We start from the raw sequence: 26,290 nt of genomic DNA on the forward strand, positions 1-26,290 counted from the left end.
CTTAACCTCTGCCTCAGTTTCCTCAATTGTAAAATGGAAATAATAATACATACTTCAAGGGGCTGTTGGGAGGATCAAATGAAATATTTTTAAAGTACTTAGCATAGTGCCTGGCACACAGTAGGTGCTTAATAAATGCTTATTCTCATTCCTCCCTTCCCAGAGGCTGTGTTATTCCTTGCATATTAGTAGGGCTTAAGGAGTGTTTCCTGAATTGTCTAATTGAAGTATGTGGGGCACAGTGAGGAACAGAAAGGCCATGTTGGAGAGCAGAAAGACATGAGGCTGGAGAGAGAGCCAAAGAATACACTGGTGGAGGGCCTCGAATGCCAAGTTGAGGAATGAAGACTTGATCTGATAGGTAGCAGGTAGATTTATGAACAGTAGCTAGTCGCGCATAAATGTTCTTTCATTGATACAGAGCAAATGTTGCTTGAAAAGGTCATCATCACCAATGTTCTAACTTCTATTCTTAGAATGATAATTTCGTCCTTTCCACTTTTGCCCTGTCCAACCTTTCCATAATATCAGAACAGTCACATATGTGTAATGTACATATGCTCAGGAACAGAGTATTCTAGTAGATAGAGTGCTGGGCTTCGAGCCAGGTAAAACCTGGGTCTAAATCCACCTTTAATACTCATTGAGGGGTTCTTAGCTAGGATCTGTAAGCTTGTCTTGTTTTGATGTTTTGGGAACTATAGTTTAATATAACTAGTTTTCTTTGTAATTCTTTTGGTTTATTTTATGCATTTAAAACATTACCCTGAGAAGGGGTCCATAGGCTTCACTAGACTGCCAAAGGGGACCATGCTGCTAAAAAAGTCAAGAGCTTCAATACAATTTTTATGAAATCTAAGTCTCAGTTTCCTGATAAGTGAAATGGGGAGAATAATTCCTGTATTTCATAGGTTTGCTGTGAAGATCAAGTGAGATAATGTATGTAAAGTACTTGGCAAACTTCGAAATTTATATAAATGGCTCCTGTCCTAAGCTCCCTGAGAGGAGTAGGGTTTGTTTCAGAGGGAGGGAGGGAGGGAGGGAGGGAGGGAGAGAGAGAGAGAGAGAGAGAGAGAGAGAGAGAGAGAGAGAGAGAGAGAGAAAGTCAGAGAGAAAGAGAGGAAAAAGGATAGGGACAGGGAGAGGGAGGAGAGAAACAGAGAGAGAGAGACGGAGAGAGACAGAGACAGAGACAGAGACAGACAGAGACAGACAGACAGAGAGAGATCTTGCCGGTGCCTAGTACAATGACTGGCCCATTTAGTAAGGCTTTTAATAAATGTTCTTATATTGGTTAGCACTCATCAGCCCAGAGAGAAAGACTAGCAAACGCATTCATTAGGGTCCTCTTTATACTGTTATTATTGTGTCTAGTAACTTGTTAGTATAAACTAAGATTTCCTACCTTTGAAGCATTTGTATGCTTAATTAAAATTTTTTTTTAGTGAATTGAATTGAAGCAGGGTGATTTGCCCTGATCATAAATGCTGACGGTGCCTGAATTTCTCTTACTTATGGACTTTATATATTTACATTTCTCTAGAGAGACTAGATGATGATCAGAGCCTATCAAGGCCTTCATTTAAGAACTACAGAGTAGGGCTCACTTGGACATATAAACTAAGGACCCTTGGAAATATTTGATTGTAATGATCTTCTTCTTTGCTATCACCCTGGTTTTGGTATTTTGAAGGATTATGATCACAACCTATTTGTTTCTTCTCATCTTGTGCATTTTTTCTTGCCCATGTTTTCTCACAAATTCTGGGTGGGCAAACAGACCTGATATGCTAGTCCCAGCAGTGTACCACCCAAGCTGTCCATCTGGTTCCTATAATTCCTGCTGCATGACCAGACCATTTGCTTTATCAGTTACACATATCTTCAATGATGTCTTAAGCATCACTGCGGTTGCTCAAGTAACATACAGCAATGTAGCCTTTTTACACTCAACTGTTTATTTTCGTTGCCTTTAGGGCTATCTATAATTTTAATTCTTCCCAGGTCCATTGTTTTATGATTCACTGCCACACAGGATCACTGTGTGAATTTTGATATTGAACAGTTAGGAGTATCTGGGGATCAGTGAAATCACTACAGATTTTCTAGATGCAATAGAACCAAGAGTCTGCCTCCTATGAATTCTGGGTCCAACTCATTGACCCTCTGTGGTGCCTGTTTGTGGTGCACGTTTGCTGCTGTTCAGTTATTCAGTCATGTCTGACTCTTTGTGACCATACCGTCCATGGAAGTTTTCTTGGCAAAGATACTGGAGTGGTTTGCCATTTCCTTCTCCAGCTCATTTTACAGATGAGGAAACTGAGGCAAACCATGTTAACTGACTTGCCCAGGGTCACAACAGCTAGTAAGTGTCTGCAAAATTTGAACTCAGATCTTCCTGATTTTAGACCCAACACTGAGCCACCTAGCCGCTTCCAAGATGCACATACTGATAGACAATGAAAAGATAAACAGGGCATGCTATCATGTGAAAAATATGCATTTTTCATCCACCTTGTTCTGTTATGTGAATGGTAGATTGATTTCCTTTCATTGTAGATTTCACTAAGGCAGCTTTTCAGCAGCATCTTGGGCTTCCTGCAATGAATAATACAAATAGCTCCCATTTATGTAGTACTTTAAGGACTGCAAAACACTTGACAAATATTTTCTCATTTAATTCTCACAATCCTAGGAGATAGGTATTAAGGGTATTTATCATCCCCTCCCCTCCCTTTTTTTAAACCAGGGTTTAGGGAGTTCCAGTGAGGAGCCCTCTGCCCATTCAGTTCATTTCTTCTGTAGACTATAGTCTTAAAGAGTCATCTGCAGAGCTGAGATGTTAGTAAGTGTCAGATGATAGATTTGAACTTGGGTCTGAACTAATCCCAAATCTAGCAACCCCCTCCTGCATTGCACAGTGTCACCTGAGAATAAGAACACTTGGATAGCCTTGCTGTACATAGGCAAATCTTTCTTTACTTTGGATTGTCCCAGGACATACCTGTGGGGGTGGAAAGTCAAGGCATATTCAAGGTATGGTTTGAATGAGATTAGTGTGCCTGGGGCAGAGGGTTCAGCCTTGGAATGAGTAGGAGATAAATCTGGTTGGTTCTGAGATTATTCAGGGGAACCTTTGAAACACTCCTAACCAGTGGTGTGCTGATAAATATTTAACAACCAACTCTCCAAAAGAGGGAAAATTTAGAGAGGGCAAACTGTCGAATTTAATCTGCATTATTCACATTTTCTCCATCATTTTCTTATATCCAGGAGATCAAGAAAACATTGAACCAAGACCTGATTTGTAGCATTTGCCAATTTCCAAGGTGTAAATGCTCACACTGAAAATTTAACAATTATCTCTCCCCAGCTTTTCTGTAAGGTTGGATGAGGAATATGGATTATTGTAGGAGAATATACCGTAAAAGTACTTAGTACTTAGTCCTCACCCTTTCCTTAAATACTAGCAGTGCCTGTGGTCCTCTATTGGCTAGCCAGATGTATAATGGGTGTATAATGGAAACTCTGAGACTGGGTACTCCCCAAAGGATAGGCTCTGTTTACATCACACGATCACAGATTTAAGAGGGAATTTTTTAGGTCATGTAGTTCAACCCTCTCCTTTCACAGATGAAGAAATGAGGGCCCAGCGATGGGGTGACTCACCCAAGGTAACACCAAGTCATAAGAGACAGAGCTAGTATTTGAACCCAGATCCAGCACTCTTACCACTACACCATAGCCTTAAAACCTGTCCCTTCCCTATTTCTGTTAATGGTTTGAACATTCTCCCAGGTTAGCTAGAAACTTTGTTAGTACTTTTAATTCTTCTTTCTCCCTTGTTTCATATGTCAAATCAGTCATCATGTCATGACTACTTCCACAATATATCTCACAACCTCCCAATCCTCCTCTCTGCATCCACTGAAAATACTCTAGTTCAGGCCCTTATCCCTTCTCACCTAGAATATTATAGTGGGACACAGGGTGTCCAGGACATGGTGGCATTTAATCAAAGCTTTTACTAGACAGTGATGTTTTGATCCATATAAGATAAAGATTTCTTTAATAAAAGAATGAGTGAAATTTCTGCCTCACAGAACTTCCATCCTAATTGTGAGAAGGGAAGGAGAAAGAGGACAAGAGCGATGTAATTAGCACATATTTATGGTAGTTAACATAGCTTCTGAAGATTGTTCCTTAAATAAATCCTGCCTCTTCCAAGCGGGCCACCTCTGCTCATACCCTTCTAGAACCCACCTCCTGACCCCCCAACACATAGTCCCTCACATAAACCTTACTCGTCTTGTCTCTCCCTCCTCTTAACTCCACTAGCACCTAAAATACCAACTCGCATACAGTTTGACAGAGTTTTAAGGCTTACCTTTGTAGGGCATGTTCCTCAAAACTCTGTGAGGCAGGTAGTTCAAACATGATTATACATACATAATACAGCATTTCAAGGTTTCCAAAGCACTTTACATATATTGTCTCATTTGATCCAAGAAAAGCAACCTCTGGTAAGCAGGTGTAGTGTAGGTATGATTATCCCCATTTTACAGACAAGAAAGAAAAGTGAGTCTCAATTGAGAAGTACCTTGGTTCACATTCACATGGCCAATAAGTGTAGAGACAGGATTCAAATTCTCTGTGGGTTTCTGGTATGCTGTTGTTTCTACCACACCATACCATACCACACCACACCATACCACACACTGACTCTTAATGTTGATGCCTCTTCCTTCAACATTTAGTCCACATTTCTTTGTGCTGTTCATCTCTTTATAAGCATGTCTTGTATCCTCAGATAAGAGCTCAGAGTATGCAGGCCATATACATTTTTTAGTTACCAGCTCCGAACTTAGGGTTCTGAAAGTGGTAATGTCTACTGAATGCCAATTGTGATTCAGTTTGGTACAGCCACCATTTATTTGGCACTACTTTGTGCCGAGCACTGTGGTGAGGTCATAGAGATATGAAGAAAAAAATGAAAGACTTTGTCCTTAAGGAACTTCCTCAGTCTACCATTTAGATGTTTTTCTATCAAGACAGATCATAGCTGCTTTATGTGATCTTATGAGTTGCTATATTCCCATCTACCACCGTTACACACACACACACACACAAATCATTACCTAGCAATCGGCCAAGTCTCCTCTCCAAACCCGGTCAAGTTGGTCCTCAAACAAGACCATTGTCAGGACCATATACAAAATCTTTCCAGCCTGATACAAATGTCTAGAGCCTGTACTTCACCAACGATCCCAGATTACCTCCATAATCTAATGAAAGATCAGAGAGTTATTTATTATTGTAGCATATACTCCAAGCTGACTTTCCCAGTATATACTTGGACTATCAGATTAGGTCTCTGTTGGCCTCTGTTGAACTGTTGACCACTTCTATTCTCAGAATTCTGGTAGTAACCCTGAGGGGTTTGGGTTTCTAGTACTATTGCTTATGAGCCCTTATCTGGCATACCCTAATATCACCTAACAGATGATGACTCCCCAATATCAGTGAACCAATTAACATAAGTTAGCTTTTACAAAGGAATATCTGTTAGGAAGGCATAGCAAGGACCAAAGTATAACAACATTCCTCCAAACATGAAGGCACATTCTTCCCTCTCCAAGAGAGAAGTGGACTCAAGCTTAAAGTGATTGCTATAAACATCGCCCTGTCCCCAAAATTTGAGTGGGAGCACTTTCTGGTTCTTGGCTTTGGGAGTCTTTTGCTCCCTTCAAGGAGTCCCCAACAAATTCATTTCTGGGTGTGGCAGAGCCTGATGGACAAGGCACTCCATTGTTTGTAGGACATGGTGTTTCAACTGTTGGGCAGAGTCTAACAGATCATTCCTCAAGGATGGCTCCCTAGCAGACTTGTTGCTATTGGTTCTGGTTGCTGAGGAAACCTTTAATCGTAATGTGGGCTGTTCCAACTTGCATATTCATTCACCTAAGATCAGGAAAGAATCAACACAAAGAAAGAAACATCATGCATTCCTGGCCAAATGGCAACCAGGGGAAAGAGAAGGTACTCATGAGAGGCTGCTAACACTGATGCTGTTGCTGTCACCATCACTGCTTCCCACCCAAGCAGTCAATGGTATTCTTTTTTCCTCAACTCAAAAAACTGCTAGGGAACAGAAATGGAAGGGGAAGAGAGACAGGGAGACAGAGAGACAGAGACAGAGAGACAGAGAGACAGAGAAAGGAGAGAGAGAGAGAGAGAGAGAGAGAGAGAGAGAGAGAGAGAGATCTTCTGCTCAAACCTTTTTCATACTCAACTCTGGATTAACAGTCAATTAAAAGGTATTGCCATGCAGGAAACTGAAGAACTGTGAGAAGATCCCTCCATGTGGTCTGAAGTAGAGAGCTGGGCCCCAAGCCTCCATGTGAGATAGTACTAGGCCGAGTACACTACTCATGTTCTAAGGACTGAGGCCTCATTGATCACTCCCCCAATTACATGAGCCTTTATATGATCAGCCTGGCCAAATTTGCTGAGACATCACAGACAATTAGCTTACCAGGCAGTGAAGGTTTTTGGCTATAACATTGGAACATAGTTATCAACTAAGGTGATTGATAGATGGAATTAATTTAAAGTATTTTATATTATGGGATAGTGAATGGCACCTGCCCAAAGAGTAGCTGTTTATATAAGATGACAAATGGTAGATGAGGAGGAGGAGGATGCTGATCCATAACCATTTTCATCCTCTTCCTCTTCATCATCATCGTGAGGCAATACTTCCTGGAGGATGGAAACCTCAAACAGATTTAAAAGTGGAAAGGAATAAGGCAATAGGATAAATAGGGAGACGAACGTTTTTCCCAGGATGAGAGGAAGCCTAAAAAGACTATGAGTAAAACCTATATGGCTGCCACAGAATGGGGTGGTAGGTAACTAGAAAGGCCAGTGGGGAGATGTAGTGTAGCCTAGGGCATTTGGAGCCAAGGAGCAGTATTATTCTTTCTCTTGGGCACACACTTTACCCAATACCAAGGAAAAACTAGAAACAAACTAGAGTGAACTCTTCTTTCTGCAGACAACCTCCTTGGAAAGAGGTAATGACTATTCTCCCCTCTAGAGGGACGCTCTGCTCAAAAAATTGCAGACGTTTGGGAAAATAGACTTCATGCTGGCCCTTATCTCTAAGGCCTTCTATGTACAAGTATTCTGTTGACTTGCTTGACAATGTAAAAGAGCTGCCCCCAATTCCAGAGGACTGATGATCAAATAAACATGTTACTCACCTCCTGACAAAGAGGTGATAGATTCAGAATGCAGATCAAGACATAAATATTTTTAGACATGACTAATGTGGGAATTTGTTTTGCTTGACTATGCTTATTTGTTACAGGGTTTTCTTTTTCTAATAGTGATGGAAAGAGAAAGAAAATATTTTTATTGAAAAAAGTCAAATTCAAAGATTAAAAAAAAATATATAGCACTTGAAAATAAAAGAGCAACCTGAAGTATCTCAGACCTGCCTCAACCACCAGCAAATTGGGGGGTGTCCACTTCTTTCTTGGTGGAGCTCCCTACTTCTTAGAGTTGTGTGATCTTGGGCAAATCATTAAGCTTCCTAGCCCTTAATTTTCTCATGTGAAGAATGAGGGGATTGGCCTAAATGGCTTCCAAGATCTTTTCCAGTGCCAAATCTATGATCACCATGATCATATTTATCACAGGCATCGCCAACTTTATCTTCAGAAGGCCCTGAACTCAGTACTTTTCCCTCTGGGCCCTGGCAGCAAGGCCTTAATTTCCCTCCGTGAACAATTCAAGTCATCAGGAGCCTATGGGCACTTGAGTGGCCCTGGTGTAAACACTTCAGTAAGTGGAGGCTTCTTGGTACTTTAAATTTTTATTATCTGTAATTATCAGTAATAGTCACCAAAGAACCAAATGGCCACACGGGGGCTTCCCTTGCCAGTGTGACTGCAAACACAGCTGAGCTGATGGGGCCAGCCAAGCTGTTCCTGGACCAGCCACAGTGCCCTGAAATGGTGCTGGACTCTCTCTCCCATACAGATGGGACAGTAAATCCCAGCACTTCATTGAAGCAAAGGCATGGTTTGATCTCCCTCCAGCATAGGAGACAGGCCAAGGTTCATATGAAATGTGACAGGCTTTCCAAAGTCTCTTATTTATCCTATAGCCAAAAATCTGGGTAGAAAGACCTGGGCTCCACCTTGTGACTTGCTGTGTGACCTGCAACAAATCATTTAATCTTGGAAATGGAAATAAAAATCCTTGCCTTTCTTTCCTTAAAGTCTTAGAGGGATTCCTATAGGAAGCTGCATGATAAAGTGGATACAAGAATCAAGCAAGTTAACAAGCATTTCTATTAAATAGCTATGTGCTATCAAGGCACTGTGCTGAGCCCTGCAAATACAAAAAATGGCAAAAAAATCCATATTCTCAAGAAGCTTACATTCTAATAAGACATCATAGAAATAAGTTTAAAAAAAGATATATATATATATGAGATAAATTGGTAATAATTTTAGGCAGAAAGCACTAGCATTAAATGGGGGATTGGGAAAGGCTACATAAAAAGGTGCGATCTTTGATGAGACTTGAAGGAAGTTAAGGAACCCTCTATGTATGGGGGACAGTGAAAATGCCCAGACATGGGACATGGAGTATCTTGTTTGAGGAACAGTAGAGACCCGTGTCACTGGATCACAGAGTATGTGGGGGGAGTAAAGTGTAAGAAATGGGAAGGTAGGAGGGGACCAGTTTATGATAGGCTTTGAACACCAAACAGAGGATTTTTATATTTGATTTTGGAGGTAATAGGGAACCACTGGAATTTATCAAATTGGGTCAAGGAGCGTAACATGGTCAGCATGTCAGATCTATTCTTTAGGATTATCGCATTGAAAGACAATTGCTGAATGGACTGGAATGGGTGGGCAAGAGACTTGAGGCAGGGAGACCAACCAGAAGGCTACTGTAATAGTCCAGATATGAGGAGAGTGTCAGCAGGGAGAAAGGGACATCTGTGAGAGATATTTCAAAAGTCGAATTCAAAAGACTTGTGGTGGGTGAGAGTGCTGGAGGAATCAAGGTTGCAAGCCTGGGAGGATACTGATGCCCTAGACAGTAACAGGAGGAGTTGCAAAGAAGGTACTTTGGGGAGGAGAGAAAGAAAATGAGTTCAGCTCTGGACTGAGCTCTGGTGGTTGGACTGACACTGATGGTTAGAGTGTATTACTTGGATGAAGATCCAACAAAGAATTCTAAGAAGAAGCAGTCAGAAAGTAGGAGGAGAACCAGGAGAAAGCAGTGTCACAAAAACACCTTGAGACAAGAGGATAGATCTCAAAGAGAAGATGGTGATCAACAATGTCAAAGGATGCAGAGAGGTCAATAAGGATGAGGACTGATGTCCTTGGAAGCTCTGTCCTGGACCCTTTTCTCTTCTCTCTCTTGACGATTTCCACTGGTTATCTTGCTAGTGATTCTCAAATATATTGACCGAACCCTAACTTCTCTGATGAGCTCCAGTCTCAATAGGTCTCCAACTACCTATTAAACATCTCACACTGGATGTCCCAAAGACATCTCAAATTCAACATGTTCAAAACTAAGTGCATTTTCTTTCCCCAAAAAACTATCTTCTTTCTCAACTTTCCTATTACAGGGCACCACCTTCTCCCAGTCACCCAGGCTTGCAACCTAAGTGTCCTCACACACTCTCACCCACCAGTCCTATATCTCTCATATATGCCTCCCTTCTGTCTTCTGACACTGCATCCATTTCCTCATCACCTTATATCTGGGCTATTCTAATAACCAGACTGCAGAGTTACCAAAGGAACGAGAAGGCATGGGCACCAATTATGGGTAGCAGGAGTTTAGCCATGAAAGAGAAAGGGAAGAGAGATAGAGCATAATGGGGGTAGATGGATCTAATGAGGGTTTTTTGAGGATGGGGAGGGGAAGGGGACATGGGTTTATTTGTAGACAATAGAGAAGCATCCAATAAACAAGGAGAGGTTAAGAAGAACTGGCTTTCCAGCCAGGAAGATGAGGGTTCAAGTCTTGCTTTATCTACATATTAGTTGCATAACCATTGATGAATAATTTAACTTTTCCTCTAGGCAAGTCTCTAAGACTAGAAGGTGCTAACTTGCACTAGGAAAAGTTCCCAGTACCGATTAAATGGCAAATCTAGTTCCTGTCTCCTAGTACTCTGAGATCATGTATGAGGAATGTCTGTGAGTTTCTTACCAGGAAGAAGTGCTTGTAAGCAGGGGTCCTTAACCTGTGGTCCAAGGAATAGATTTTAGAGAGTCCACGAACTTGGTTGGAAATAAAAATACAGCTTTATTTCCATAACTCCTACCCCAAATTTAGTATTTCCTTAAATGATTTTGAAACACTATTCCGAGAAAAGGTTGGCACACTCAGCTTCATCAGATTGTCTAAGAGGTGCATGACAAAAAAGGGTTGAAAACCCCTGCTTAAACTTTTTAATTTAAATTATCAATACATAAGGGCAGGCTGCCTACTTACCTGAGTGGAATTGAAAGCTTTCCCCCTCTGCTGGCTAGCCAGCCCCTGCTGTTCTCCATATTTGGCAGCAGATGGTGCTAGCAGCCCTATGAACACTTCAGATGCTATGTTCAGTAGCATTGTGATGTCACTGATGCGGGGACTCCCTCCACTGGAGCAGATAGCAACCCGTCTAACCCTTTCAAAGCCTGTGTAGTTTTTGTCCATGTGTCCCCATAAATTTTCCTTGTGGAAAGGCTTGGGATGATTGACCCCAATATGATTAATTGGATTTGGCCATGTGATCCATGAAACTAGAGAATGATAAGGATATTAAATAAACCAAAGTCCCCGTTTTCTTCGTCCCCCATCCCGCTACACACACACACACACACACACACACACACTCTTTCCCTTCTCTATCCCACTGAACCCACAAGAGTAGAAATGTAATTCAGAGGAAAGCATACTGGATTTGGAGGACCTGGCTTCCAATTGGGTGGCCTTAACCTCCCTAATTGTCATTTTCTGTATCTATAAAATAAAATATATGAATATAGAAGTAGAGGTGGGGAGAGGGAATGGAGTATTGATGGTTTTTTTTTTCTCCTCCCTTCTAGTTCTTCATAGACTCATAGATTGAGATCAATATGGGGACCATTTCACAAAAGAGAAAAACCGAGTCACAGTTTGGAGTTCAACAATCTTAAAACCAATGTCTTGTCTCTGGATCTCCCATCATTTACTACAGGAATCCAAGAGGGATAGGCCTTAATTGTTTGTTTGTTGACATGGATTTGTTAAATCCAAGGTTTTGAGAATATTTTCCTCATTAAAAACCTTTTTGAGGTAATAGAGTAGAAAGGGAACTAGGCTTAGCATCTGAAAATTTAGATTCTGTCTCATTTGAACATCGCCATACCAGGGCCTGGGGCCCTGAGTAGTTCCCATTTTAAAAATGCTTTGCTGTACTTAACTATACTGTGTGGTAGGTGATGCAGGCTTATCATCAGGATCAAATGAGAAAATATACTCTGCAAATCTTAAAGTAACAATATAGATGTGTGTGTATGTATGTATATATATATATATATATATATATATATATATATGTTTGTATGTTTGCATGCATATTAGTGATGATGATTGACACTAAGGAGAGAGTCAGCATGGTATAGAAGATAGAGAGCTGGCCTCCCAGGAAGGAAGAGCTGGATTCAGGTCCTTCCTGGGACACATACTGACTGTAAGACCTCTAGCCAGGCAAACCATTCAGCTTCCCATTACCCCAAGGTAGCTTTCTAAGACTATGAGTTGCAGAGAAGATATAGACTTGCTTTGGTAGAATTCACTCTACCAGTAAAATCATGGGACCATCCCTATCCATCTTAATGCTTACAGCCTTCCCCCATTTTATAGATGAGGAAATAGTTGTTTTAGTGGAAATGCCCATGGTCACAGTCTTTGGCACAACTTACTCCCCTTGGCACATTCTATGCTCCAGTCACAAAGGCCACTTTTTACTCCTTGAACACAATACTCCCTCTCCCCTATCCCTTATTTCGCTCTGGCTGGAAAGCTCTAGCCCCTCACCTCCATCTCTTAGTTTCCCTGGATTCCTTCAATGCTCACTTAAGATTTCACCTTCTGCAGGAGGCCTTTCCTGATGTTTCCCCCACCCCTATCCAGCACAGTGCCTTCCCCTCTGAGATTATCTTCCACCTTACTCAGTGTATATCTTGTATGTGGCCTTAGTTTATTTTCATGCTCATATTTTAAATGTAAGCACCTTGAGGACAAGTTTCTACCTTTCTTTGTATCCTCCCCTGACTTAGCACAGTACTTGGCACATAGAAAGTTCATGATCAGTGCTTGTTGACTGACACAGCTATCACTGCCAGAATTAGATCTCATACCCAGGATATAAATTTATAGATTGTCAGAAATGAAAAGAACCTTGTAGATTCATTTAATCCAACCCTTCACTTCTCATTTGGGGAAACCAAGATTGGGAGGGGTAAAGTGACTTGTTTTAAGTCACCTACAATAAATGTTGAGGTGGGATTAAAATCTTAGCCAGAATCGCAAAATAGAAACCTCAGCATTTGAAGGAATCTCAGAGATCTCCTAGTCCAACCTGTACCTGAACAAGAATACCTACCCGTCATGATATACTCACAAGTGGTCATCATCTAGCCTTTGACTGAACACTTCCAGAGAGGGGTATGATATTTATTCCCCTATAAAGCTGCTGCACTTTCTATTTTGAGATAGCTCTTAATCTTTCTAGCCTCTATTTGCTTCTCTATACCTTCTACCCATTGCTTCTAGTTCTGTTTTCTGCAGCCAAGCATAAATCTAATTTTGAATGTCTCCTGATGACAAATCCTGAAATCTCCCCATGATATACCACACTGTTCCTCAGTTTTCCTCCTCTCTTAAATGAGGACAATAATACACATGGTAGGATGTTAGGAAGAATTCACTCAAATCATTCAACAAGTATTAAGTGCCAGGTACTTACTGTGCAATAGGAATACAAAAACAAACAAAAAAAGAATAGTATTAAACCCCTCTGTAATCATAAACTGATGTAGGAATGAAAATAGATTATAAATGTTCACGGGTCATAATGTTAGTTTTTCTGAAGGAATTTCTACTAAAAAACAAAGGAGCAAATTGCCCCCTTCCCCCGAACAAAGAAGAATAGAAAGAAATGCATTTAGTTATTTACAGAGTACAAGTTACAATTCTAATCCTAGTTCAAGTCTAGCTATAGTTTTATAGACAGCATATCTTAGGAGGTTGCCAAGGTGGTACCACCTTTCCTGTTTCTCTGCTTTGTACTATATATTATGGCAGTAATGGAATGCAAGACTCTTGGAGCCTCCTTAGTGGTTTTAACTCATGCACACTGTCTCTGATTGCTAGCTTCCTGCCCAAGGGAAGGGGTTGGATTGGAGATCTGGTTATTGGAGCCCAGGCAAGACAGTTTGAAAGGACAGTGGGCTAGTTGTTGAGAAAACACACACACACACACACACACACAAATCATTACATCTTAATAGCTACACATTATCCTATTAAAGCACATCCCAAACACACTATTGGTAAGCCCAGCAGAGGCTGTCAGTTCCTCACCTGACTCTTCATCTTACTGAGCTGCCCCCAGAGCTGGGTTAATTGAGTTTGGAAATAGGAAACCTCTTAGGTGACATTAGATGATCCAAGAGGAAACTATGATCAAAGAAAGGACTTTTTTGCAAGGCAGGTAAGTAGAGTAGCAGTACTGAAAGTGTCCACAAACAAGGCTTTTGGCACCCTGGCTTCCCATGACCTCATAAAGCAATTATGTAATACTGTACACGAGTAGTTATTATTGTGCAAATACAGGAAGGATCCAGCACTTCCACCTGCCACTCTCAGCCCTCCTTCCCAGCTTCCTTTTCTGCATTGCCTTCTCCCTTTAGCATATGAGTCCTTGGAGGGATAGGGGCTGCTTTTGCTTATTTCGCTTTTATCCCCAGTACTTTCGCACAGTGCACATAGCACTAGTGCTCTATCTATCTACTGTCCATCAATCAATCGATCAATAAACATTTATTAAGCACCTACTAAGTGTCAGGCACTATGCTAAGCACTGGAATACACATCTGGTAAGCACTGGTTGTGGGGGGGGTTGCTCATTAAGAGTCAGGTGGGGAACTGATAGCCTCTTCTGGGCTTTCCAATAGCATGTTTGGGATTTGCTGTAATAGGATAATGTGGCACAGCGATCAGATGTAATGGTCAGGTTTGTTTTGTTTTCAATAACCAGCCCATTGTCCTTTTAAACTGTCATGCCTGGGTTCCAGTACCAGAACTCCAATCCAACAAAAAGAGTTAAAAGACAGTTTCTGAACCTCAGGAAGCTTACAATAATGGGGATACATATAAATATAGAGAGAGCAGGCTATCTACAGGATGAATAGGAAGTAATTAACAGAGGAAAGACACTAGAATTAAGAGGGGTTGGAGAAGACTTCCAGTAAAGGAAGAGATTTTAGTAGGGATTTAAAGGAAAGCTATGGAGTGACCTCCATAGGCAGAAATAAGGAAGGAGACCATTCTAGGCATAGGAGTGTATCTATCTATCTATCTAATCTCTGTCTCTGTCTGTCAGCATAGATTAGGTCAAACCTATTCCATATAATTGGAACCTATATATGACTTAGTAGATAAGATCTAAGGAGTTGCATCCAGGAAGGTTAGGTACCCAAGGTCACATAGTATTGTCAGAAGTGGGCCTCCAACCCAAATTTTCCTGACTCCAAGTTCAGCACCCTATCTACTACCCACACTGCCTCAACAGTTGTTGTAATTATTGGACAGAGGGGAACTTCTAAAAGCCTGGCAGAAAAGCCAGAGTGAGTTAGAGTGATATTCTGCAGTAGAGGAAAATCATTAGGCATAAGTGTTGCTGAGTGTTTTTTCTTCCTTTTATCAGTCTGGCTTTCTAAATTACTCCCTGCACCCTTTTATTTTCTTGAAAGGGGACAATCATTAAAAGCCAACACATTGTGATATATCCTTTCAGTGTTGTTCTGTTAAAATAATATTTGGGAACTAGCCCAAATGATCATGAAGTTCATTTTGGCGGAGGCAGTGTAAATTGTAAAGTATTGATACATTGCCAACATCCTCATCATTAGTCAATGATTAAAATATTCACTCATGCATGCATTCTACACCAAGTCTTTAACAAGTACCCTGTGTATGTGGTCCATATCCTACGTCCTGGAGGCAATGGAGCAAAAGATATTCAGTTATTTCAACAAAAATAATAAGCACCTACTATGTGCAAAGAATTAAGCAAGATAGACAATGGGGAGAGATTTACATGAAAAGATTAAAAACAAGTCCCAGTCCTAAAAGAGATTGTGATGTAGGTGGGAAGAGTGGTTGGTAGACAGGAAAGGCAAATGAGAGTCCTAGAATGTCAGAGCTTATTAAGTTCTACATCCTTAAATTTTTTCATGATATAGATTCCCTCACTTCTGCCATCCTCTGAGAGCCTCAGCACCTGGGGGGAGAAGGAGGAAGAGAGAGAGAAAGATAGAGAGGGAGCGAGAGAGAGAGAGAGAGAGAGAGAGAGAGAGAGAGAGAGAGTTTTTTTAAAAGCCACTATCATATACAGCACCTGACAGCCAAGTGACACATTGACAGAGTGTGACAACAGATGACACATTACATATACATATTCCTTCACACTTCTGCAGTGAAAGAAGGAAGCCAGGCACATTTCTTCATTTCTTCCCTCCAGGGCCAACATTGTTCATTAAGTATGACCCACAACAATCAATTTTACTTGATCGTTTTTCCCTTCATATAATCGTAGTCATTGAACATATATTTCCTAACTCTCTGCTTACACCACTCTGCATCAGTTCATATAAGCTTTCCCGTGTTTCACCAAATTACTCGTATTTTGCATGTATATATTACATTTTATTTCCTTCGCAATGATTTTCCTTATTAATGGGTACACTCCCACTTTTTCCATATCTTTACTACCACACGCAAAAAAAAGTTTTGCTCTGAGAAGTCTCCTATATGTAGGGGATCTTTATTTCTATCTTTGATGGGAGGAGGATTTTAAATAGACAGAATACAATTAAGTATTTAATTATAAGCTAAAAGTAAGTGTGCTAGGGACTTCAAAGGAGCAGGAATTATGGAGAGCATGTTTTGGGGAGGACATATTTTGACTGGAGAAGAATAGAACATTCTAAGTGAGAAGAATACCACATGATGAAATATCGTATCCTAAGGCAAGTATGAGAATTCTGTGGGACAGCTGAGGAAACAATCCGCATAATGGGGAGTACTATGTATAGGAGGACCAGTTTTGTTTCATTTAGTTTTTTTAATTAACGGTACTAAAGGTAAAACGGGATTGTCTGCCTGTAGCCAGGAGAAGAGAGGAGGGAATTAGATACAGTGGTTTATAAAAAGAGAATTGGGGCAGCTGGAGTCTATCTGCCCTACAGCAGGTTTAGTAAATAAACCTGTAAAGATGAAAGCAAACAAACACAACCTCCGGTTGGCCTGGGGCTCCAGATCTGGGGATCCAGGGCTGGTATCATCTGGTCCTCTTCTTCTTCTTGCCTGAGGGCTTTTCTTCATTATCACCTTCTCAGGTGTTTCCCATTTCTCTTCTTATGCGCCTGGAAGTGGGTGGGGTTCCCCTTCCTGCTTGATCTCATCTTGCTCTACCCAGCATAGAATGAAAAGAGAAGTGAGGTTAACAAGATAAATGGTGGGCTCACAGGGGTAGAGGAAAATTGGCAGGGAGATGAGTTGTTCAATGTGGAACATGCTGAGTTTGAGATTTTTGCAGAGCATTCAGTTGTTCCTGTCCCTTTGTTGGGAAATCAGACAAGATTTTAAACTAGATCTAAGCTCAACAGTATACTTTCTCTGTGGGTCTCAGTTTCCCCATCTGTAAAAATAGAGGGATTGGATCATATGAATCTTTATTCTTTTCTAATAATCAACAATCTGTAAGCTGGTCAGAGTCCTGGTTGTGGCAGTCAGAAATAGCTGTGGGTCGGACCCGCTATCACTGTCTCTCAACAATTCTGAGCCAATTTCCCTAACAAGTAAATGGTGTGGGGGAGGGGCAGGGGAAGACCATTTGTGTGACTTCACAATGGTAGTTGAAAGGAAAGCATGTTTATCTAAGTAAATTGGTATAGAAATTGCACAGCTGTTATTGCTATTTTATGATGTCAGGGAGTTAATTAATCTCTGTACAAAACCAGAACAGGAATCTGAATATTCTAGCTCCCAATACTTTTGTCCAGTACTCATCGTCACTCTAAGAGGAAAACAACTCCTGCACCAGGATTTACTAGAAAGGACATAATGACAAGAAGGGAATTAACATCAGCTCCCGAGGAAGAGTATGAATCAAAATGCATAGTCATGCAAAATACGAGTAATTTGGTGAAACACGGGAAAGCTTATATGAACTGATGCAGAGTGGTATAAGCAGAGAGTTAAGAAATATATGTTCAATGATTATGATTATATGAAGGGAAAAACAATCAAGTAAAATTGACTGTTGTGGGTCATATTTAATGAACAATGTTGGCCCTGGAGGGAAGAAATGAAGAAATGTGCCTGGCTTCCTTCTTTAACTGCAGAAGTGTGAAGGAATATGTATATGTAATGTGTATGATACATTGCCAACATCCTCCCCCAATGCCCCAATTGGGCATTTCTTTTGTTGGCCCCTTTCTCGAGGGAAGAAGCCCCTGTCTTCCTTCATCTTGGAGATCTTAGATTCTGTTGTGAAATGAAAGCACAGTAATAATGAATTCATCTGATAAATTCTAATTTACTCCCATTAGATATTTTTGGAGTGTTTCTGTGGCCACAGAGGCCACAGTTTTCCTAGTGAAAAGGCCCTGAATTTTTCCATATTAAAATGAGTTACAATTTATACTTAGTTAATAGGAAGACCTAGAAGAAAATTTAAATATCACTCAGGTTCATTCAAGCCCATCATTTTACACAGATGAAAAATCTGAGGCCCAAGTAAATAGAGGAAATGGTTTTCTAAAATAGCAAGACTGGAATTTGAATCAATCAACAAGCATTTATTAAGCAGGCACTATTAAAGCAGGCATTATGCTAGAGGTATGAGCAGCTGGGCAGCACCATAGTGCACCACCTGGACTGAGAAAGAGAAGTCTTCCTGAGTTCGAATCTTGCCTCAGACCCTTAACTAGAGCTGTGTGAACTAGAGAAGGAAGTGGCAACCCACTCACTCCAGTATCTTGCCAAGAAAATTCTTAACGGGGTCAACCAAGAGTGAGATAAGACTGAACAACAATGCTGAAAGTGCTAGCTGAGCTGGCCAGCTCTATGGACACAAAGACAAGAGAACAAACAAGTTCAGCCTGCTCCTCAGGGCTGAAACAGCCCCCAGCATGAACATATATGGTATATCAAAACACAGATCATATAACCTTTTTGGGGGGAAGGGGGAAAGTGAATCCACCTATACTGACTCCTTTAAAAGGGTAATATGAGGAAAGTGCCTTGTATTTTATAAATGTAAAATGGTATTTTTATTTTTTAAATTAAATTCCATTCTGTAATAAGAGTGTTTTCCCCCACATAGTGTGCTGTGAGGTAGAAAGAGTATTGCAAGAATTTGAAATCGGAGGACTTTAGTTCAAATCCATAGTTAGTTAGTATTATCACCCGTTTTACAAGTATGTAAACATCAGTTTCCTCATCTGTAAACTGAGAGGGTTGGACCAGATGAGCTTCATAAGGTCCCTTTCCAGCTTTATGATCCTATTTGAGCCTTAAACAACAACAACAAAAAAGCAAAAAACAAACAAAAAAGACAAAACCTTTTGCAATCTACAGATTGTTCATTGCTTCTAATTGCCCTCTGAGGCCAACTCCACAAAGTCAGTTTAAGACTCCCCCTAATTCAAACCCATTGATGCAACGAAATACTGCACTTCAGCAAGTCTTAATTTTCCTCATCCATAAAATGAGGACTTAAAATTTTTATTTTACCCCTTAGCTGAGGTGTTGTGGTGAGCAGATGATAAAGCCCTGTATGACCATAGACTGCTCCACCTGTGATTATTATGAGTTCACTGAATACAAGGTTCTTCAAAAGAATCTCTTTTACTATTTAGGGAGTAAACCTGGGGTCTTTCTTTTCGGTCTACTCTACCCCCAAATTTAGAATCATCTTTTTTCAAACCCTGAATTCTTTTTTCATTTGAAATATGGCCATCTTCCCCCCTCCCTCATCCCCCCATCCAACCAATCTTGGACCTTTTCTTTGTCAAGAGAAGCCCTAGAAACAAAGGGAAACTCAGCTCCCTAACACAAAGTAGCTCCACAAAATAGCCCCCTAATTAGTTTAAATGAGTTTGACCTTCGAAGAAAGAGATTGTCTACACCTTAATGTCTACACATATGTTTCAATGATCCGGCTGGCAGTTGCTGTGGGGGTGAAAAACCAACAGCAGCCAGCTCACAGAATTCTACAAGCCCAGATTCTTTTGATCTGCTTTACTAAGGAAAGCAACGTTAAGGGGTTAACAATCTTACTTTAATCCAGCATACGAATGTCATTCACTTAGTTCAGGGGAAAAAGCCAGCACCTTGGACTTCAGAGCAAATACAAACAAATTACAAACATCAACAGACAGACCAAATACAATTCATAGTTAGCAATATCTGAGTTCAGCCCGGGAGCTCACAACAAGGGCTGGCCCAGAGTCACGCAATACTCCTGGGTCAGAGCTCCGAAAAAGAGAAAGCCAACCTCTGGTTTTGTATCTTTTTCAGAGTCAAGAGTGAGTCATACATGCAGTTCACCCATATGACCTAAAATGGTCACAAAAATGCAACTTAAACCCACGTGGTCTAAAAGCCTCTGATGTCACAAACATGTCACTCAAACCCATGTAAACTAGGCTTTCCCTTGAGGCAAGGAGGTCATCAAGGACTCCTAATTTAATCAACAAAATAAAGGCCAAACTCTTCAAGGGCACTTCGTTGAATTAAGTGCTAAGAGCCCATTTTGATTGCCAATACAACATATCAGAACAAATCTCAAACAGGAGGACACAAAGCCAAGGAGACATTGTCATCATACTTAACCTGACTACTTTTCTGGTCTATTTCTCCAGTGTTCTCCCAAGTCTCACTAAATGTTGGGGGAGGAAGCCAAGAGGATCAAAGAAGGGAGCTTTTATAATAAAGGAGTGCTGAAAACCTAGTCTACAAGTCCTATGACCTCATAAAGCAGCTTTGTAAACCTTGAAGCAAGGTTTTCTTGAGATTTCTTCAGGTCAGCAATGGAGAGCTTGTCAAGTGTGAACCCCTCCTTACTTAGTAACCTAGAGACCTGGCTAAAGTCTAGGCCTTATAAAAGAATCAGAAGATAAGACTCAATCAGATTTCAGATTCTTGACTTCCCAATTAATGAGTCTATATCTCACTCTCAGGGGAGATAAGGCTGGTAAAGGTCAGGAAGCTGAGTGAGAAAACTGGCAGAATGAGCTTGATACCCTGCTGTAGATGGAAATCCCTAGGTATGTTAGAGCTGGGTGGTTTTTATTCTCTCCATTAGTCTTGGTCTAAATCTCACTGTCCCTGACTCTGTATTTTCTTAAAATGGACACTCACCAGAAGCTGCCAGTACACTCAGGTCCCTTTCAGTGTTGCTCTGTTAAAATAATGTGGAGCAGTCCAAATGCTAATGAAGTTTCCATTTCCCTAGAAGGAATCTCCAGAGATTTAGTCACAGTTGTTTTAACTGTGTTTTAATACCCACACCTTCACCATTAATTACTTGAATATTCAAACAAGTTCTTTTTTTTTAAATCCAGTATAGCTTCTGTCATAAAAGTATACCTTTTGGTCATGGTCTCATGACCTTTTTAGGCCTCCCAAATACAAGCTGAAGGGATAATTCAAATTCATTTCTACAAGCTTTACTAAATCTTTACCATATATGGGCAACTAGAAATAAAAACACAAAAATGCCCTCTCCTCAAGGAGCATTATATAGTCTAGTCGAGAAGATCAATTGATACACATGGAACTTAAGTGAACAGGATCATAGAATGTCCAAAGCTAGAAAGGGATCTCAAGAGGGGAATCACATCCAGTTCAGCCCCTTTATAATAAGACAGGGAAAAGTTTCACCTCTCCTCCTCCCCTTCCCACAGTGATAGAGTTCATGGTCTCTTCTGTGTAACACTAGAATGTTAGATTGCATAATTTAGTCAAATCTCTCATTTCCTGCATTTTTAGCTATTTTCCCTCTTCTCAAAGTTTGTGCCTCAGGCAAAGTTAGGGGATTTTGAGCTCAGCCTTGGAGGAAAAGTATTAGACTTTGGGTATAAAGAGATTGAGGGACATTTAAAGTGAGAGGAACCAACATGACAGGCAGGAATAAAACAAAATGTTGTGGACTGTACAATCCTGAAGTGCATAAATATGGGTCAAGTGGAAGATGAACCAGTTTTTAAAAAAGAAAAAATCTAAATAGGGTGACCCTATTATAATTGTAGTTTCCATGATATTGAATCACCCTGCTTTGCCCTGCCCTCCAATGCTAACATTGGCTGATATCCAGTTGAAGCTCTCAAAAAAGCTCATTTTGAAGTTATAACTCCAATCCAAAGCTACTTTAAGGTAAGTTTGAGTAGAAAAGTTGTCCAACAGTGGAATGGGATGTGAGAGTCTAAAAACATGCCACACCAAAAATGTCTACCAGCATTATAGGGAAGCATTTGAGTATTGGATATACACACCGGATCCTGATCAGACCCCTCCATTTCCCAGAATCACACATTGTTTGGGTGAGGAAGTAGGTCATCTTGGGATTTCACTAGTAAACTGAAATCTTCAAAATATTTTCAAAAGTGAAGTTAAAAGGGAAATAGAGAGACAAAAGAAACCCCCCTCCTTGCTTTAGGTCAGATAAACCATCTGTGTGGATGATATGCTTTTTAAGTTCCAAATTCCCTCTAAAACAACAAGTTTCTGAAAAAAAAAAAAGAACACACAATCTTCAGATCCTTACTTCCTTCTTACTTTCCTTCCCTTGGACCCTCTCTCCCTCTTCTCCTGCCTTCCAAACCCTAACCAAAGCTCAATGTTACTAATTCAAGGAAGACTGAGGGGGAAAACCATCAGTCTAAGGATACAGACAAGAATGAAAGGAGACGTGTATACAGTTTGATGGCATTTATTTCTTTCATCATTCATGTCTTTTTGTCTTGTCTAATCCAGCTCGCCTTCTGAATCAGATTCATCATAGTCTTCACTCTTGTCTGACTTGGATTTCTTTTTGTTCTGAAACTGGCCAGAGGTCCCTGGTCCTTTCTTCCTTGAACATCCCTGACCATGATTAACCCGATAGGCCATGAGTTCTTGGTGGTACTTGGCTCTCAGTCTGGCTGCCTTCTCTTCATAAGGCTGCTTGTCCTGCTCTGACTTTTTGGACCACATCTCCCCTAGGAGCTTTGCCACTTCCACCACGGACCACTCTGGATTGTCACTTTTGATCTTTGTATAATGGTCCCGACTGAAGAGGAAAAATGATGAGGGTGGCCTCTTGGGAGCTTTGGGGTCCTTCTTCCTTCTTTTCCTTTTCTTCATTCCCACTGGGGGAACATAATTTTTCATTTCTTTCTGGTAGCGTGCTTTGTCCAGTCTGGCTATGGCTTCATACTTGGACTTTTCATGCTTAGAGATTGTCTTCCACTTTTCAGAGCACTTTTTGGAGAACTCTTTGAAGTTGATGTAAGCATTTGGGTGTTGTTCCTTGTGCTTGTTCCTGCAGTTTAATAAAAAGTGGACATATGAAGACAAATTCACTTTGGGCTTAACTTGAACCTTGCCCATGTTCTCAAAAGATCATATTTTACTGGCTCTGAGAGCCTTTCCAGTAGGGCCTTTTCCCTGTACTTTAATGAAAACAGGAGGTCCTTTCCCTCTTGTGAATATCTCTGTATGTGAGCTGCGAAGCCTGTGCCTGGCCTATTCAATGGTGTTGGCATTGTTGGTCGTAGGAAAGGTATTGTGACACCATCCCCCAGCCAGGCTCTCCTGGCCAATGACAGTAAGTCATTTGAATACTGAAATCCTATTGGTTTAAAAAAAAGATGATGTCACAGTTTATCAAATGAGGTAGGCAGGATGGAGCATCTCCCTTCATGGACTATTAAGGGCAAGAAAGGAGGCCCTATGTTTGGGACAGGTTGATTACATTGACTGCCCACCTTTGGATTGTATAACCTTCAAATATGTAGGTTAGTGACATACTTTTATCTACTTGGCAGTATGAATGAACTGTCCATGAGGCCTACATACCTAACAATAGACTTGCTGTCAATTATCTAGAGATGGGTTGAAAATAACCAAATGTGGAACAGTGAATGCTCAAATGCTTTGTCGTAATAAAATGCAACCCACCCCCAAACTCCCAAACTCCTCACTGTTGACTGATTGGCAGCAGCTCATAATGTGTGAATGGCTTAGCCGTGCCTCTAAAAATAATTGTATGTGACAGCTGTTCCTTGGTTCTTGTCGGGATAAACTACTGTAATTTAAATCTGAAGCATTTGGACTATAAGTCTTATTTCCTTGGGTGGACTTTACATTCATCTTAAGGTGGTTTTTTTCTTTTTTTAATCCTGGGTGGAGAGGTGTGTGTTGATGAGATTTCACTAAATACACTAAATAGATGAAAATGTGATCATGATTCTTGAGCTCACAATAGGCCTTTCAGCATATGCATCCCATGGAATGCTGGACTTGGGGTCAGAAACATGAGTCCAAATCCTGCCTCTGACAATTACTAGTTCTATGTGACCCCGGATAAGTCACCTAAACTCTCTAAGCCTTCATTTCTTCATCTGTGAAGTGGATATCAATGATCAAGGGAACATTAAGTGCTTACTATGAACCAGACACTGTGCGGGGCACTGCAGCTACATAGACAAACATGAAACAATCCCTGCTCTGAAGCTTATATTCTATTACAGAACAATAAAAAGTGAAGTCAACAAGCATTTGTTTGGCACCTACTAAAGTGGCACATACAAGAATATGTAAAATAAATATAGGGTAATTTTGTGGGGGAGGCATTAACAACTTGGCACAGAAAGTGTAGGAAGTGGTGTTTGAGCTTCAAAATAATTAGGGATTATAAGAGGCAGAGATAAGGAGAGAGGGCATTCTAAGTGTAAGGTGGATTTTAGTGTGTGTAAGGTGGATATTTGCTATTGTTCCTTAGAGTTTAGTTTCCCAGGATTCATGGCCATAACAATTTCTATTTCCCAGACTCATGGTTCAAAACATTTCCACCATGCCTGCACAGTGTTATACAATGATAAATAATATAACTGTGCTTAAATTGCAAATATCCACTGCGACTACACAGTGAGATATAACAGTGAGATAATGTAAACTTGTGAGGCTACTACTGGCAATATACCTTCTTTGTCTGTTGCCCTATAAAGCAGATGGGCACCAGTCCGTGAGAGGGGAACCCTTAGGGTTGAATGCACAAGCTGGAATGTTGTACATGCCTTGATTGGCTTGGGGGGAATCTGGGTTTGCCTCAACCATCCCCCATTGAGGCTTGAGGGGATTTAGGGGAATGCACAAGCTGTACCTGTCTTGATTGGCTCCATTGTGATGTAGGGGTAGTTGCCCCCCCTTCTTGTCAGCCCTTGCAAGAAGGGTGATTAGGGAATGATGTAGCAGTTGGTGCTCCCATTACTAGCAACCCTTTTGTGAGAAGACTAGACTAGATTAAAGTAAGATGGTTAACCCCTCTGCAGCTGTCTTCCTATCCTTCCTGTCTGACCAGATCAAGAGTGAACCTGTGCTAGCAGCCCTCTTGTGTGCTAGTGTTATCTGTCTTACACTAGGCATGAAGGACAACCTATGCAAAGTCTGGGAGATGGGAGATGGAATGTGATGTGAAGAACAGTGTTAAGACCAGTTGTGTACTAGTAAATATTTAACAACCAGTTCTCTCCCTCACAAATGTATGTGACACCGTTTTATATGTAATCTCTGCTATTAGTCTTTTCTCCATCATTTTCTTAAGTCTCAATGATGAAACAATAAAGCAAGCCCTGGTTTGTAGAGTTTACTGATTTCCAAGGTGTAAAGTGCTTACAAGCCTGTTTAAGTGGGGTCCAGGACTCCTCTGGATCACGACTGATTTGGCTGAATGGAAGAGATTAATATATATGATAAACTGTGAACAATGGTTGGGGCAGCTAGGTTTCTCAGTAGATAGAGTTCTGGGCCTGAATTCAGAAAGACTCATCTTCCTTAGTTCCAATTGGGCCTCAGACACTGGGCAAGTCACTTAGCCCTGTTTGCTTCAGTTTCCTCATCTGTAAAATGAACATGAAAAATGGGAAAGAAATGGCAAACCACTTCAGTATCTTTGCCAAGAAAACCCCAAATGGGGTCACAGAGTTGGACACAACTGAAACAACTGAACAACAACAACAAAGATAGGTTGGAGCTAGGTTGTAAAGGGCTTTAGATTACAAACGAAGGCATCTATATTTGATCCTAGAGATAATAGGGAGTCACTGGAGTTTATTGGAGTCACAGGAGAGTGGCATGGCCAGAACTGTGCTTTAGAAATATCACACTGGTAGATGTGTGGAGTAGAGTGGAGAGGGACTTGAATAGCAGGAAGATTAAGTTGCTATTGCGATAATCTAGGCAAAAGATGATGAGGAGCTGAGCTAAGGTGGCCACATGAGGGGAGAGAAAGAGATGAATTTGAGTGATGTTGTGAATGTAGAATCCAGAAGGATTAGCAACTAATTGGAAAAGTGGGGTGAAGAAGAGTAAGGAGGTGAAGATGACACCAATATTGTGAATCTGTATGACCAGAAGATGGGTGCTAAGGGGAATTTAGAAGAGGTGTGGGTTTGGGAGAAAAGATGAGTTATGCTTTGAGCATGTTGCCTTATCCAATCAATAGTCAATTAATTAGTCAACATTTATTAAATGCCTACTATGTGCCAGGCACTCGGCTAAGTGCTGGGGATATAAAAAGAGACAAAAGACAGTCCCTGCCCTTGAGGAGCTTACAATCTAATGGGAAAGGCCACGTGCAAACAGATGTCCCCTTGGAAATTGGGGATAAGGTACCGAAGCTCAGGAAGAAGAGTAGGTAGGGTTGGAGATAAATGTGTGTGCA

At 40.8% G+C, this 26,290-nt stretch overlaps 2 protein-coding genes across 2 annotated transcripts in view; one reads left to right on the forward strand and one right to left on the reverse strand.

The window, feature by feature from the left end:
* The window catches only part of CSMD2 (CUB and Sushi multiple domains 2), an 842,922-nt gene that overhangs the window by 298,621 nt on the left and 518,011 nt on the right, over window positions 1-26,290 (forward strand). The window lies entirely within an intron of this gene.
* On the reverse strand, window positions 22,333-22,956 carry HMGB4 (high mobility group box 4). Its single transcript, XM_036745268.1, has one exon. It carries the CDS (start codon window positions 22,954-22,956, stop codon window positions 22,333-22,335), a length of 624 nt encoding a protein of 207 aa, XP_036601163.1.

The sequence above is a fragment of the Trichosurus vulpecula genome, chromosome 2 (genome assembly GCF_011100635.1).
Source record: "Trichosurus vulpecula isolate mTriVul1 chromosome 2, mTriVul1.pri, whole genome shotgun sequence".
In the NCBI taxonomy this organism is placed as follows: Eukaryota; Metazoa; Chordata; class Mammalia; order Diprotodontia; family Phalangeridae; genus Trichosurus; species Trichosurus vulpecula.